Below are 17,418 nucleotides of genomic sequence, written 5' to 3'. Positions count from 1 at the left end.
TTCGTGGATTTTGGTGTAATGTCAACATAGCTACCTCTGAATACATTTTCATATGGCTGTTACAACTCACAACGGCTTACAACCTGAAAAATTTCCCTTGCTCCTAGCACATAATTCCATATAAGATGACATCTAATTAGTAGGCCTGGGCAATGCATGGTTCTAAATTATTCTAAAGTACTTACAAAATTAAAGTTCTGGTGATGAAAATTTCAAAACTCTAACAAAACTCTCAAAATTTCATTATAAATGGCAGTTCCTAATTGGTTCTGTCATAAAAATAGCCAATAATGAAATAATAATTATTTTTTTAAAGTTAGAGTTCTGAAATTTTCACCACCAGAATTTTAGCTTTGTAAGAACTTTAGAACTATTTAGAACCATGCATTGCCCAGGCCTACTAATTATTTTCAGGATTAGGTTAACATTACAATGAGATCCCAGAGGAGGAAATGGCATTTCTATCCAGAATAATAAAATTCAAAAGTCTATGGAGGCGTAGAGCTGGAACTTTGAAAGGAATTATGCATTTCCCACTTATCCTACATAATTCCCTTTATGCTAAGTGTGAAGTCTGTAAGCATTAGCTAAAAGGAGACAAAGCTAAATTGTTGGTTTTAGGTCAAGTGCTTCCTTTTGAGAGGATCAACCACATTCTGAAATGCAACTCCCATAATTCTAGATCACTGAGGCTTGTGGGCCCTGTAGTGTTGCTCAGGACAACCAGGAATTTCCAAATATCTTATTCTTGCCTCTTTTTCAACCTAATTAATTGATAAAATGCCTGCATTGGTGATGTTCCTCTACCACAATATACTCAAGCATAACATCAACCAGTTATTAAAACCTGTGTAAAAAAGATATAAAGCTTGTACCACTTTGCATATTCTGTTCTGTACTCCTTCTGAAAATTGTAAGCGAATATGTAATCTGTACTTTGTATTTAAATTGTAACTTGTCTCCCGTTACCATCGGGAATCTTAGCAGGACTCAAGCATTGTTGGGTTATTTAAAATACAGCTGCGGTAGCAGCTGATACAGCTGATGTCAAGTGAAAACAACATGATTTATTTATTTTTAATGATTTATTTATTTTTTTGTCATGTCAGGAGCGACTTGAGAAACTGCAAGTCACTTCTGGTGTGAGAGAATTGGCCGTCTGCAAGGACATTGCCCAGGGGGCACCCGGATGTTTTGATGTTTTATCATCCTTGTGGGAGGCTTCTCTCATGTCCCCGCATGAGGAGCTGGAGCTGATAGAGGGAGCTCATCCACGCTCTCCCCGGATTCAAACCTGTGACCTATTGGTCTTCAGTCCTGCCGGCCCAGGGTTTAACCTACTGAGCCACCGGGGGCTCCTAGCAGAGCATGATAATACTCTAGAATATCAGTGCATTCTGACAAGGAAAACCACAAAACACTGAATATTAACTTTTAGACAATATCTGAATGGTACCTTTGGTTAGGACCAGATTTCAGTGAACACATTTGCAGACTCTCTGCAAGCCTTGCAAGTGAATGCATTCAGTCTGCCAAGTTAGCAGAGAGATGTCAAACACATTCACTTAAACCTAATACAGGGCAGCAGTTGAAGCAGAATTCTTGGAAATCTTCTCCAGCTCAGAGTTGGGGTTCTAAGCAGTGTCTGCTAATTCTACAAAGGGTCTATTTTGCAACATTGTTTGGGGACTGGTCGCCTGACAAACCAGCAAGCAGGGAGACAATGGATCTGGTGGGACACTGAACAGGAATCTTCATCAGATACAAACCTCATCATTGTCAAAAAGTCCTAGCCCACCACCGAAGAGGCCTTCTTTAGGTGGCAGGAAATCTTCATCAGTCAACTTGGGGGGCTTAAATATATCATCATCTATGAATAGAATATATACATAGATGTGTTTATATAGCCTGTGCACACATATACATCTGTATCAACACACCTTTCTCAGGAAGCTAGTTACAATAGGAAAATAGTATTTAGTCAGATGACAGCCCCAAAACATCACTGCTCTTGAGGACATCTGCATGGAGGAATGGGCCAACATACCAGCAACCGTGTGTGCCAACATTGTGAGGGCTTACAGAAAATGTTTGACCTCTGTCATTGCCAGTAAAGGATATATAAGAAAATATTGAGATTTGTTATGGACCGAATACTTATTTTCCACCATAATTTGCAATTAATTTAATTAAAAATCAGACAAAGTGATTTTCTGGATGTGTTTTCTCATATTGTCTCTCATAGTTGAGGTCTACTTATGATGTCAATTACAGGCCTCTCTCATCTTTTTAAGTGGGAGAACTTGTATAATTGGTATCTTACTAAATACTCCCCCCCCCCCATATGAGTCTCCTACCCTATAGAACTCTATTGCAAAACTAGCTCTGAGGGCACTGCAGACTCAACCACTCTATTAAGAATATGAAAGACCTAAAAACATCTTGTAAAAAAATCAAGAGACCTCCCCCTCCCTCAGCTTCTCCCTACAAATGAAAAAACAACAGGATGACAACATATTTTATATAATAATGAATGAATCAAAAAAGGAGATAAGGTTAGTCTGGCATGGCTCAAAAACAAGTTGTGGAAGACTAACCTTATCTCTTTTTAAAAAAATGAGAGTCACAAGTGTCATAGATGAAGGGAACGTTGTGAATGTAGCATATATTGATTTCTGTAAGGTCTTTGACAAGGTTCCCCTTGACATTTTCACAAAGAAGGTAGTAAAATGTGAGTTAGACAATACTACTGTTAGGTGGATTGGGAATTTACTGTCCAAATCCAAAAGGTGCTTATTAATGGCTCCTTTTCATCCTGGAGAGAAATGACCAGTGGGGTGCCACAGGGCTCTGTCCTGGGCCCAACTCTATGATTCTATGAAAATGTTGAACATATGATGTTCAGATAGGACAACTAGGGTTTTATGCTCCACAATAATTTCTAAGCATACTTACAAAAATCTATATAAATAAAAATGTAATGTTTGTTTGTGGGATTAACAGACCTCAAAAGCCACTGGACAAATTTTCACCAAATTTGGACACAAGACACCTAATAACCCAATGTATGTCCTTCACTCAAAAAAATTGATTTTGTCATTTGGGGGTTGTAGTTGCTGGGATTTATAGTTCACCTACAATCAAAGAGCCTTCTGAACCCTACCGACGATGGAATTGAACCAAACTTGGCACACAGTTCTCCCATGATCAACAGAAAATTCTGGAAGGGTTTGGTGGGCAGTGTCCTTTGTATTTGGAGTTGTAGTTCACCTACATCCAGAGATCACTGTGGACTCAAACAATGATGGATCTGGACCAAACTCTACACGAATACTCAATATGCCCAAATGTGAACACTGGTGGAGTTTGGGGAAAATATAATCTTGACATTTGGGAGTTGTAGTTGCTGGGATTTATAGTTCACCTACAATCACAGAGCATTCTGAACCCACCAACAATAGAATTGGGCCAAACCTCCCACACAGAACCCCCATGTGGGCCACAGCAATGCATGGCAGGGGCAGCTAGTACTTACATATAAATACTGCATAAATTTATTCACATGCTTTCTTTAAAAAGAAATAAATAAAAGGATAAAGGTACTTTTACACTATAGCTGCATTCCCCAAGGTTAAAACATGAAAATCAGACTTAAAAAGGAATCAGTAATGTCCCCCATAATTTCCTGCTCCATTATCTCAAAGAATGATAAACACATCAAGAATGTGCACAACATACCATCTGATGAAACATCTTCCTTTTCAGCCACATTTCTCCTACTTTTCGTATATGCTAATAGTTTAAGGAGAAAAGCATAATACATCAATTTTCTTCTTTTTACTGTATGAGTAAACATACAGCAACAACAAAAAGCTACATTTGATCATTCATAATAAACACAAGTATACACATGCATACAGACACACACACACACACACACACATTTAGGGGATCAATGCACACCAAATAAAAAATTTAAAAACATCACATTGATTTCAATATGGTAATTTTCCTATTACCGTACTGCCTTCTCTGCTTCTCAGATCTTAGACATGCATGCCTGAACCACTTCACTGCAGACCTCAGGAGCGAGATCTGAGAAGCAGAGAAGGAAGTACGATAATAGGATACAGGGCAATCGGGCGATCACGTCTTTCCATGAATCCTGGTGAGTGGATTTTCTTCTATTGTACTTGTACAGCTCAACCCTTCCTGCTTTCATACGGTGGCCGCATACGGTGGGGATGAGGCTGCAACCGTTTTTGAGCTCCCCCCACCATATGCGGTGACCAAAGATTCTCCGGTCCGGCTTGGAAGTTTCAGCACCGTCCTATAAGACAACACCTGACATATAAGACGACCCCCAACTTTTGAGAGTTTTTAAAAAGTAGTCTTATACACCAGAAAATACAGTAAATTAAACCAAATGTAATCAAACAAAAATTATACAATGGCTTTGCTGACTTCCTCCAAACTAGGCCGTGCTGCAAGCTCATCCCTGGTTTGTTGTTGAAGGATCTGCAACAAAATCTCTTTGACCACATTGGAACTGTGGTTAAGGAGGTTATGATAGTGCTCTTTCCATCGTAGTGCAATGGAGAAGTTTAGTTCCATCTGATGAACATTGAGGGTATATGCAAAAAATGACAATGGTCATTTATGGCCCAAGAAAATTTTCTGACATATAAATAGATCTTAATATTACTTCAAAATGAAAAATAACTGAATCCCAACTTACACAATTGCTCTTCCTCTGATTCAGTTGCCATGGGTCCCTTGATACGAGTTGCAAGCTCATCTGTAAATGACGTAGGCCTTTTGTTTTTCTAAAGTGGTCATATGGGGAAGAACAGGAGAAAGAAAACATGGAAAGGTTCTTAATTCTAATTTTAGGTAACTCAGTTTTCAAAAGGTGCTACAAAGATACATTTATTTTCCTGGAAAGCATACATATTTCGAGCTCTGAAAGTACAACCAGTCCTCCACGTTTGTGGGCATGGCTTTGACTATGGACACATTCTACTGGAACACCTCTCTAGGAATTGCTAGGTCCTCCCATGTGACTTTTTTGGCAACTTCCGGTGAAGGTGACTACAGAGTTGTGCTGGAGGAACTAGAGATTTCCAGAGAGGTGTTCTTCCAGGTAACAAAATAGTGGTGGTTTTTTTAAATCCGGTTTTTCTTTTTTTTACAGTGTCCTGTGTACTTTTGCCTTTCATGGATTTGATCCTTTGTGGATTATTTGCTGCAACCTCCAAGGTTGATCTTCTATATATTTCTCAAGAATTTATAAGTCTTACCTGGCGTTTCCAGTCTCTCTGCAAGTCTTGAGAGACTGGAAACACAAGGTAAATCTCTATTAAATATTGTGCTTCACCAAATGCTCGAGTACATCTCCTGCTTAGTAAACAAGCTGAGTGGAGAAAAGATGCCAAGCCCAGATCAGACTAGAGACAGGAACAAGGGAATAGGTTGCTTTCAGATAGACAGTGCTGCTGAATAGGGAGCGTGGACATGGATCTTTAAAAAGCAACCCAGAAAACTACTCCCAGCAATTTTCTGGGTTGTTTTTTGGTGTTCTCTTCCTTCCTCACAGCTATATCTCCTTTTCAGCAGCCTGATCTTCTACCTTTCTTTTCCTTCCAGCTGTGCAGACTATTATCTGTGTATATGAAGAAGGGAGCAGATTTTTGGATTGATTTTGTAAGATCTGTTCCCTTGTCCCTGATCCAATCTTGACTTGGCACCTTTGTCAAGTCACAAAGGATAACATGTGTGCACACAAGGACTAAAGTCAAGTCTTCATAAGGAGGAAGAACCAATAAAATCCACATTTTCAATGTTTGGAAATTACTGCACTGTTCCTTTTTGTGTGTTAGATATGCAGTTTGGGGGTTTAAGATATTCATGTTTTTTCCACTTTTGCAAGGGTCCTGCACCCTTAATCTTTGTGAATGTGGAGGGTGATCTTCTTGAAAAAAAAGGATTGATAAAAGAATGAAAAAATGAATTTAAGACCTCTCATATATTAGGAAATGGTCACTGGGAAGAAGGTTTATACACGGAATAATCTTGATTCTCAATTATATAATAAATAGTATTTAATAAATTCTTAATTCTAAGACAGGGAAACTAGGAAGGGTCATCTCCCAGCTACCGAATTCTTACTGACTTTAAACCAATTTATACCAAAGCAAGGCAAGCTGCTGTATGTATATGGAGTGACCAGCATTTTCAAACAGCATCCCAAATGAAGTCTACTAAGAAATAAGCTGGTGTTTGAGCAGCACATTTATTTGCGAGCCAGCACCTGCGTGTGTGCTGACTGCATCATGGCAGGCATCCTCAAAGGTTGTGAGGTCAGCCCTCACAACCTCTGAGGATGCCTGCCATAGATGCAGGTGAAACATCAGGAGAGAATGTTTCTAGAACATGGCCATACAGCCCGAAAAACCTGCAACAACCCAGTGATTCTGGCCATGAAAGCCTTCAACAATACATAGGACTGAATTATTCAGTAGCTGTTTCTACGCTCCAATTCCTTTTCTAATGAATAACAGTTCTTATCAGCAGAAGCTGTGAATGAATCAGCACTCAGAAGAGGAAGAAAGAGAGACAGAGAGAAACTTTCCAAAGATTTTTTTTTCTCAATCAGGAGAGGGGGCAGGACCACAAGGGGATTGAGAGCTGCCTGGATGAGAAACCCATATGGACTAAATTTGACTTGCAGGACAGATGTTTCTAATGCCTACCTTAAGCTAAAGCATGACAAGTAATTACCAACACAAATACTTTCTATTCAAACATTGTGTTTGGTCATATATCAGGCAGGACTAAATATTCTTATTCACAGGCACTATAACCGGCTTTAAACAAGCTACAGACTTCATATTCTGGTTCTTTCAGAATATCCAAATATACTAGTGTGGCTTTGAACAGATTTGCCCAGGCTCAAAACAAGAAAAAATCCCTTTAGAACAGGGTTCTTAAACCTGTTTATCACATGAAAACCTTTGCCAGTAAGTGAAAATCATAGATCCTTTCTCAGAATGTGGCTGCAGATAAGTTTTATGACACTGAACATCAATATGTCTTTAAGTTATCATGCATGATCTAGCAACTACCATAATTTCAAAGTATGGATGAGCATAAATAGTTTTTCCAAAACATCTACAATGTGATATGAAATGAATACTACTGTAATTTAATACATTCACAAGTGAAGGAAATGCTAGATTTCTGTCAGAAGTCATAGAAATTCAGGATAATAAATTGATTTTTTTCAGTTCAGGCCCATGGATCCCCTGAAATATTTCAGTGAACCCCAAGTTAAAAAACACTGCTATGGAAAGTTTTTCCTAAATAGATTTTCAAACATGCCATGCAACAATTCCTTACCACTCGAGAATTTTGTTCTAAGTCACACTCTTCATCCTCTTCTCCCTTTTCAGAGTCACCAAAAAGATCTTCTTCTTCATCACTTATCAATGTTACTTTCTGGGGGGAAACGGTAAATTCTTTATCTCATACTGAAGCACAATGAGAAAACAATATTCTCTCTGGTGATATTTATCCAACTTCATATATATTATTTATCAGGGAGTGGCTTCTCAATATGTGACTTTGCAGGAAGTATCCTACCTCAATCACTTAAGACTTTTTCCCATTTTGTTTCATTATAATCTGCCACTGAAATTGATTTAATTGGTATCACCACTACTTACAAGAGGTTCAGTAATGTGTACGAACTATTTTTATTGTGAGATTTATGTAAACAAAGCAAACTGCCACTTATTAGTTGCACTAACACGTTTCCAAGAAGACTCAGAGCAATTACACCTCAGACTCTCTATTAGTTGGATTCTATATGGCTTTATACTTCCTACCTATTACCCCAGTCATCCCTCCAATAGGCCCTGGAAATGAGCAGCCACAGACCTGTACCTGCTATTGCTGTTAGCCTGTTACAGCACTGTACTTAATTTCCCGGTCTCCTCATATTTTGAGTTTGTACTAACCTCGGCTCGACCTTTTAATTGCTCTGAAGAGGCAGGATTATTTATATATGTGTGTGTGTTATTGTGATAATTTTATGCTTATGTTGTTTTGTTTATTTTATGTTATGCTGTTTACTCTGTATGTTTTGGTGATGTCACTTGGAAACCGCCCTGAGTCCCCCTCGGGGAGATAGAGCAGAATAAATAAATAAATAAATAATTCTGCTAATTCTTCTTGGGTAAATTGTTCCAGCTTTGTCATTTTTTATATGAAACACTGCTGAACAGCAACTTTCAAGTCTCACCACAGATTCACACTCAAACTAAGATCTGGACTTTAACTGGGCCATTCTGATTTCAGATCTAAATATGAGACAGAGGCAGCTTTGGTCACCTTGGTAGATGACGTATGCAGCAGGAACTGCACTGAGGAAATGTATCACTGTTGGTTCTGTTTAGTGGTAAAGTGCCAAAGTAAAGAGGGAAATTAGAAAAAAATAGAACATGAGATAAGAAACAAAGAAGAGAACTATTCAACACTACAGCACACTAACCCAAGTGTGGTAAGTGATTCAGCAGAGAAAGAGAAATTTGGGGGTGGGTGGGGGGAGAATAACTGTTTGTGGGTTAGGATATGTGCTGTGTGCAAGAGGAGGCTCCCATCAAGCTACTCAGTTCTAGGACATCTGTGCAGATGCGAAAACTCATTTGTGTGAGACCAGGAAAACTGAATTGTGTATTTTAAACTTAATCCTGCATTCTTTTAAAGAAAATTTAAGACATTATTACATTTGCCACAAAGAGACTATCTGTCCTTTCATTCCATTTTTAGAGACCTAATGCTCAAAGCCCTATTTCACTACTTCCCTTTTTCGCACCGTCATCTACGCTTAAGATAAAAGTACAATGAATAGGAGATTGAGTACATTTCTTACCACTCTCTGATCATCCTCACTTCCATCCCCAAATTCTTCCAGTTCCTGAAACACAGAAGCAGGTTCAGAAGACAACCTCAAGGATATTCAAGCAGAATTAAAGCATGTCCAAATACTTTATTTATATCATCTTATCAAACTAAAGACAAAAGTCTGGGGGGCACCAGCATGATAACACATTCATTCCTTCCCTTTCCATGAAGTGTTATTTTCCTTTGTTTTGAAGCCAAGACAAAAATACTCGGGATAAGATTTATTTTCTTACCTCTTCATCTTTTCCTTCACTGTCAATCATGCTCCCACGATCACTATCTACTGAACCTTCTGTTCCACAAAGTAAAAAAAAAGATGAATTCAAATAAGACTTAGGCATGTAATATCTAATTGATCATATTCTAAGTGACTTTGTGCAAATCAGAGTTCAATACAGGTACAATAGATATTTTGGGGCTGGAAGTCCCTGCTCCCACAATTTATTGAATGCCCCCAAAATTTCACCTAGTGATTATATAGTAACAGAAAAGAACTAGTACTAGGCGAACTTATCTTTCTCTTCTTTTAATACAAATGTACACAACCCAGGATCCATTATATGTTTTGAACCTTTAACGACTATAAGTTCTAGCATAGCCAGCAAGAGTAATTTTCAAGAATCAGTAAAAATGTAGTAGGAAGGCATCCAGATTGTCTACATCTGTTCTAAATATGCAGTCATAAAGCTTTTGTTCCACTTAAGTAATAAAAAATAGGCCCTACCGTCACTGGAAAGATCACCAAGCCCAACATCATCTTGCTCCATGAAAAGCTGGGAGCCAATTAAATATGGCAAAGGCCTCTCAATGTAAAGATCCTGGAAAAAGAAACAGAAAAAAACTTTCTTATGGTATACCACATAAGTTGAATGGTATATATATATACAAATACCACATCTGCAACACAGATCAAACTTCTTTTTTCAGAGATAAGCACTGAACAATTTGCAAATCTAACGAAAAATCTATGTGAAATAAGTAATATATCATATATTTTTAAATATATAAATGAAAAGTTTTCAGGAGATATATTGTGCACCCTGCAATTTATTACAATTTATGGATGTGTTTATATCTCTTAAGAGGTGTTGGTTTAATCTTCGGTTTATAAGTAAAACTGAACTGTGTCAGTAACATGAAATGTTTGGAAACCTCTGATATCCTAAAATATTAATAAGCTGCCTTCTGCCATACTAAATATCAAGAAAATCCCAGTCTTAAGAATAAAATGTAAAGGCTTCCCCTGACATTAAGTCTAGTCGTGCCTGACTCTGGGGGGTGGTGCTCATTTCAATTTCTAAGCCAAAGAGCTGGCGTTGTCCATAGATGCCTCTAATCTCATGTGGCCAGCATGACTGCATGGAGCACTGTTACCTTCCCGCCGAAGCAGTACCTATTGATCTACTCACATTTTGCATGTTTTTGAACTGCTAGGTTGACAGGAACTGGGGCTAATAGCGGAAGTTTACCCTGCTCCCTGGATTTGAACTGCCAACCTTTCAGTCAGCAAGTTCAGCAGCTCAGCGGTTTAACTCATTGTGACACCAGGGGGCCCCCATACTTAAGAATACTTGAGTGTCAGTTTTAAATCTGACTTTATCAACCATACCATCATAACAAGCTGGGGGCTCAGGTAACCAGAAAGTGATGAGGGGTCCTCTAAAAAGATACATGTTATCTAACAAATTATATATTTTAAAAAAACCTTTCAATTCCTCAGGTGAAAGAGAAAGAGGTTGTTTTCAGACTGTCAACTGGATTGCTTTAAGAGGATTAGAATAAACCACAGATGATAAAATTAACAATGGATGGCTTGTATTTGTCTGGATGGCTTGTATTGCTCCCAATTTTAGATGCAGTACACTTGATATCAACAGCTGAGGAAAATAAGAGTGTTTGCTTGTATACATCTGTGGGTCACTATGTCAAGAGAAGGCTGGGTCATACAAATCTTTGGTCTGCAATTTTTTGCTTTATGAGCTTTCTTTACCAACATTCCCAAAATACAAATGCAACCTATCAACTTTTTTACACCCACTCACACAATAAAAACTAGTTTTAAAATACTAAGGTATCAGTTTTTCAAGCCAGGAATATTTCTCTAAAACAAAATTCAAATAATTTCAGTCTATCAAATGTAATGGCTTTGAAATGTTTTAAAATAGATTAACAAGATTTTCTCTGACATTACATGTATAAATACTAAACTTTGAAATTAATTAACTAAAAGAAATGAAATGTCCCAGGGTTTATATGTAAGAACATAGCTCCAATTACTTGGCATCGTCGGATTATGGGGAAATGATAAGGTGAATTATAAAAGTCTTTTGGTTATTGAGAATATAGGGAAAAAGCAGGAACACCTTAGAAACCTGAGAATAGGGCTCACTGTCTGGATTCAGATTGTGAAATGTTCTCCCCATCTTTAGCTCACTAGCTTCAAAACAAATTATCCCTGATCTAAGATCATCTGCTGTGCTATGCTCTCTTTTTAGTGCAGATGAAGATTCAAACCTGAGATACAAGGACCGTTACCTTAGGCTCCAGTATTAATTCTACCCTTTCATTTGCTTCTTCTTCAGAGTCTGAATTCCCCGCTTTGATGTCCAACTGTTCAAAGGCACTGTCAAGAACCTGCAGTCCATAATTCACAGCTTCTTGGATTTTGGGAATCAAATCAATTTCCTTCTGCTCACGGGTCTTCTCCTTTAGAAGCAAAACCGATACATTCGACAGTTAATTTCTGACTATAGTGTTTGAAAGTACAACAGAAGAACTGGGATTTTGGGGAAACAATAAAATAATTTTATTATCATTGTACATTGTACAACGAAATTAAATGCTTTCTCCAGGACATGTCACAAAACAACTCACTCATTTCTCCATACTCCCACCACCATGGCTTTCAATGCCACATCAATGCGAAACCATGTAGCTCAATATAGTTACAGCTCTAGGGTAAAAGCTATCTCTCAGTCTGTTTGTCTTTGTCACCCTGTATTGTCTATCAGATGGTAATAATAATCATAATCATAATCATAATGAATATGCTGGGTGAGATGGATTCCTAAGAATGTTCTAAGCTTTCTTAAGGCTGAGGGACTTATAAAGTTCTTCCAAAGAGGGGAGAGGGCAGTAGTGGTGACCATTTGGAGCACTTTCCTATCTGCCACTGTGCAGTTAACAAACCATGCGCAGGTACAGTAAGTTAGGACACTCTCTATAGCACAGCAGTAGAAAGTCAACAGCAGTTTTTCATTCTGATGTTGGTTCCTTAGAAGTCTCAGATTGTACACCACTGGGCTTTCTTAACCAACAGCCCAGATCAGATCCTCCTTAAGAGTGACACCCAGGAACTTACAACTGGTCACCTACTCTCTTGGTCTGCATTTATGACCAATGGCTGGATTTCTGGACTGTTCTTTCTGCAGTTCACTATGAACTCCTTGGACTTATTGATGTTAAGAATCAGATGATTGTCCCTGAACCACCTGTCAGCAAAGCTGGTTTGTTAAGCCTCCCATTTAATTAAAAAACTTCAGAACTTCATATACCTGAATTCATTTAAAAAATAATTTTATAAGAGAAATTAACAGAATCTAATTACCAATAACCATTACATTTAAGAATAATTAAAATTCAATTTAATGAGCCACAACCATGATGATAGGCATACAAACTCTAAACAATATCTCCTGTAATAGGAAAAAAGTGATATCCCTTTAATTGATCAAAATATTCTATTGTAGAAGCCTTGGGCCAAGGTTGTAATCCGTTGTAGAAGACTTGGGGCAGAGTTGAAAAAGTCCTGGCCCAATGAATCACTGATTATAGTGAGTATGGTTATATTGAAAACATATAGGGTCCATGCCACTTAGACTTTCATGTGAAAGAAAAGGCAATTTCAGGTTTTGCCCAGAAATCTATCTATCTTTAGCCAATGCTGTTGACATAATGCTGTTGACATAAACATGTATAAGTGTACTGCTACACATACACTGAGTAGCACATTGTAAATGTAAGTTCTGAACATCCCTTTCTAAGTATGCACAGTTGATGTTAATTACCCTCAAACTGTCTTTGACTTAATGCAAAATAGAGGGCCTCCAAGATACACTCGTAGTAAGTAACAGTCTTCTTAATGTCTTGCCAATTTGGGGTCATGGCCTCCACATCCAAATCTATACATTTATAATGTAGCCTTCTCTTTTCCTTTTGCTTTCTACCTTACCAAGCATTATTACCTTTTCTTAAAAGTCATGATTTATCATGATATATGCAAGGTGTGACAGTCTCAGTTTAACCATTTTGACTTCTAGCTAGAATTCAGGCTTGTTTTGCTTTTGGATCTATCTTTTTGACAATTCATGGTATTTGTATAGGTAGAACTCTCCTCCAGCCCTTCCTCTCAGCTATTTTCCTTGTCCAACCTTCACAAAAAATACATGGAACCATGTGGCACAGATGATCCAGATTTTGAATATCTCTTTATACTTGAGGATCTTATTTGTTTTCTTCACTGCTATATTTTGAAATCTTAAATGTCCTCTGATTTCTTGACTAATCTTCCATTTTAATTAATGACTGAGTCAATGTACAAACTATTTCAATGCCTTTGCAATCACCTTAGAAGTAAATCATCTAAAGATAAGGATCATCTATGGTTCTTTTTTTGTCTATGTTAAATTGTAACAATTCTTTTGCACTTTCGTCCTTGACTTTCCTCAACAGACAGAAAGTCTTTGCTATTTTCTGCTAGTAGCATTGTATCATCTGCGTATCTTAAACTGTTGACACTTCTCCCAGTAATATTCACGCTTCCCACCTCGGAATCTAATTCAGGTTATATATACACTTCAGTATATAAATTAATTCCAGTTGAATAGCCAATGGGCTACTTCGAGACAGTTATTTTAACGAAAAGATCTTCATGTGACAGGTAAGTGGCTGCTCCCCTACCTACCATCATACAGGTAAATTGATAGTTTACATGAACAATATATTAGGTTTCTCATTTTGATATTCCTACCTATTTTGAGACTGTGGAAACCAGTTATCTACACGACTGAGTGAATGCAATTATTCCTACAAGGCATCAAGCTCTTTTTTGTACACTGCCCTCAGTAGACACTTGGCTCAAGGTCAAGAGTAGGTATGCTGTAACAAGCAGAGCCAAGGCAGTGATACCTCTCTTCATTCTTATGCTCCTAGCATTTTAATTTGTCACTTTCACCACAGTACATAGACACCGAGTGTCACCAACAGACAGACAGTTTTTAAAGCAATTCACTTGCCTGTTCTGGTTTGTCCCCCAGTTCACTTCTAGGTATGGGTTCCTCCACTTCATCATCATACACTCTCTATAAATACAAACATAAATATTCAATTGTTTTAAAACCACATGCAGTCATTGTTCACAAGCAAAGCAAGCACAATATTTGAGCCAGTAAGGTGTGGGGAGGCTGACTCACATTTTTGGGAATTGTAGTTCACCCACATCAAGAGAGCACTCTGAATCAAACAGTAATGGATCAGGACCAAACTTGGCCTGTCTTCTACTGATCTTAGTTACTATAGGTACAGTGTATCCTCTCCAAAACCCAGTCTTGGTTCTTTTCTTGATCATATTAAAATGTATCAGAAAGTTGAAAAGTTGGATATAAGATGTGCTATAATAATACACACCATGAAGAGCTGTAACAGTGAGGGCCAGGTGTCAATGAATAAATAATTAAAGGTGAAATAAATGAAGAAATACTAGTGTAAAATTTAGTAAATGCTATCTCAAAGCACTTACCATTACTAAGTTTCCATATTTACATTTGGCTTCTGCAACCAATTTGGTTTGATGCAACCAAAAAATGAGAGAACTACCTCATATTAAACAATTCAAAACCCACCAAACAATTACATGTCTAGATCATTGTTTTCAAAGCTGTAAGACCAAGACTACTGGGCTGATGACATTCATTAAGAGCAGTTTTATCCATACCACATGTTCATACCACACCAGATGTTTATTTAATTTCACGGCCTAGCACATGATTATAACATACTTACATTTTCAATGAACTGTGTATTTGAAAGCATGAGGAAGCCATTGAAGACATTGTGCAGGCGACAATCAGTACTTTTTGTTTCATGGATCAGTCTGTCCAGTTGCTTTTTGATTTCATGAGTCCGAGATATTGTTTGCTGGGAAAACTCTTGTAGAAAATGCAAAAGCTATAGAAAAATAAGAATAATCTATGAGCATCTATGAGAAAAAGGAGATGCAGCAGACGTCCTCAAGGACACATGATGGATAGAGAGAGACCGGAAGAGACAGAATTAGAACAAAGGTTGTACAGAACAGCGTTAGTTTTATCCATATAGCATTCACTTTTTTATATTATTGGGGGAGAGATGATTAGAGCAATAGAAACAGCAATGCCTTGGGTTTTTATCTATACACCACTCACATGTTATTAGAATATAGCAGCATTACAGGAACAGTAAGTTCCTGTAATGCTGACAGGAATGGACCTAACAGAATATTAGGTTCTGTCAGATGCAGAACCAAAACAGAAGGTTTAATGATGTTTATATGTGTGTCTTCAAGCTGCCTGCCTACTTAAGATGACCCAATGAATTTCCCAGGGTTTTCTTAGGTTAGGAAGAAATAGTAGTTCTGCCAGTTTTTTCCCACTCTCCCTCTCCCTGTGTATATGCTCATATATTTTCCTTTTTTGGCAAAGCATCAAAAATTCTGCTATATAATTTATTATTATTATTATCATTATTCATAATAATAATAATACATCCCATTGTTTGACTGAGACACAAAGTGGCTCTCAGCATTTAAAATAATTCATTAAAAGCAATAATAATAATAATACCTACAGCACCTGGTATTCAGTCTACCATCCAGGTATTTTTACTGAGCTCCAGAATTTCTGACTTTTATGAGTTGAATAGCAGCAGCAGTTGCCCAATAAACCAAAGCTTTCCAAACTGTGTGCCGCGACACGTTAGGATGTTGGTTGCAGTGTATAGGTGTGTTATGTAAACGTAATGAGAAACCTCTGAGTCTATGTGAAATAAGCAATAAACAACATATTTATAAAATATATGTAAATGAAAGGTTGTCATGTGATACGCTGTGTAATAGTATAAACAAATCCTTAGGCGAGGTTGCCAGTTCAAAGCCCCAGGTCAGTGTGAGCTGCCGACTGTCAAGCCCAGCTTACTGTTGACCTAAGCAGTTCGAAAACAGCTTGTGCTGTAATTAGAGAAATTAGGTACCACTAAAAACATGCAGGGGAGGTATTTTACGACACCATAAAGAAAAAGATCAGAAAAGGTCAGGTGACCAAAAGGAAGGTGGAAGTCCCGATGACTCTTTTTCATAGAGAATGGAGTAACTGCATCCCCCTGTGGCTGGATTTTGAGCACAACTTTCCAAAGGTGCCCAAAAGCTGGACGTTGATGTCAACACAACATACCTCCTTCTGTTCTGTCTGTCTCTGTATTGTCTATCCAAAACGGCACTGAATGTTTGCTGGGTATGTGTACTGTGATCCACCCTGAGTCCCCTTGGGGGGATAGGGCGGAATATAAAATAAGTGTTCTTATTACTATTATTATTTTAGATATATGCCTAAACTCCTGTTTGGGGCTCTTGGGGTTTTTGAAAACAATAATAATAAACGAAGAAGCCAACCATTATTCTGAGCTCCTAGGTCGAGCGTCATTTTCACAAACACTGTGGCAACCTTGCTTTCAAATATAACCAATTATAAGCTCTTTGAATCTAACTTCCGGTAAAAGGGACTGCTATGGAAGCAGAGACCAGGCCTGCATAGGTTGGTGTTTTGAACTCCATTTCCCAGAATTCCTGGCCATTAGACGCGCTGGCGGGGGCTTCTGGGAGTTGGAGTCCCGTTGCACCAGCCTGCGTTCCTTCTGGGCCTCCCTCCCCGGCCTTACCCCGGCATCTGCGGCCAAGGACCAGCCCTGGCTTCCCGCGCGGACCTCCTCAAGGGACCAGGCCCGCTCCCACAGCAGCGCCGCCGCCTCGGCTTCTGACAAGATCGAGGCGGCAGAAGAAGACATGGCGAGAGGAGAAGGCGCAGCAGCAGCAGTAGCAGAAGAGAGCAGGGCAGCCAGCAGTCAGCTGATGCTGGGCCCTGCGGTCACGTGACCAGGCGCCGGCTCCAAAGAGCTGCTGTAGAGCTAGGAAAGGGTAGAGGGAGGCGCGCTTCCTTTCGCTTCCTTGGCAGGCGACTTCCGAGGAGAAGACTGCCCTGTCATTGACATTGTATTTTCCCCTTTCATGCACTAGCAAATCATTAGTTTTATTCAGGAGTTTTCCCCTTTGGGATGCTGCCGAGGAGGGAGGGAGGAAGGAAGAAAGAGGGATTAGGGATTTCAGTGTCATTTCTGGCATGGGGGAAGGGGGACAAACTCTGCATT

The 17,418-nt window shown here is 38.6% G+C and overlaps 1 protein-coding gene across 2 annotated transcripts in view; it reads right to left on the bottom strand.

The window, feature by feature from the left end:
- Positions 1 to 17,138, bottom strand: part of LOC132771383 (WASH complex subunit 2-like) — a 38,938-nt gene extending 21,800 nt beyond the window's left edge. For both annotated transcript variants that reach the window (XM_060769310.2, XM_060769311.2), the window contains exons 1-11: positions 16,933 to 17,138; positions 15,025 to 15,189; positions 14,259 to 14,324; positions 11,500 to 11,670; positions 9,689 to 9,782; positions 9,198 to 9,256; positions 8,933 to 8,977; positions 7,399 to 7,497; positions 4,739 to 4,826; positions 3,739 to 3,792; positions 1,770 to 1,870 (exon numbers count right to left, since the gene is read on the bottom strand). In XM_060769310.2, the coding sequence (XP_060625293.2) occupies positions 1,770 to 1,870; positions 3,739 to 3,792; positions 4,739 to 4,826; positions 7,399 to 7,497; positions 8,933 to 8,977; positions 9,198 to 9,256; positions 9,689 to 9,782; positions 11,500 to 11,670; positions 14,259 to 14,324; positions 15,025 to 15,189; positions 16,933 to 17,058 (1,068 nt within the window). In that variant the 5' untranslated portion in view covers positions 17,059 to 17,138. The remainder of the gene's footprint in view (positions 1 to 1,769; positions 1,871 to 3,738; positions 3,793 to 4,738; positions 4,827 to 7,398; positions 7,498 to 8,932; positions 8,978 to 9,197; positions 9,257 to 9,688; positions 9,783 to 11,499; positions 11,671 to 14,258; positions 14,325 to 15,024; positions 15,190 to 16,932) is intronic.
- Positions 17,139 to 17,418: the final 280 nt, after the last annotated feature.

Source organism: Anolis sagrei, chromosome 3 (genome assembly GCF_037176765.1).
Source record: "Anolis sagrei isolate rAnoSag1 chromosome 3, rAnoSag1.mat, whole genome shotgun sequence".
Classification (NCBI taxonomy): Eukaryota; Metazoa; Chordata; class Lepidosauria; order Squamata; family Dactyloidae; genus Anolis; species Anolis sagrei.
Note: the sequence above shows the minus strand (reverse complement) of the source record. Positions and strands in the feature narration are given on the sequence as shown.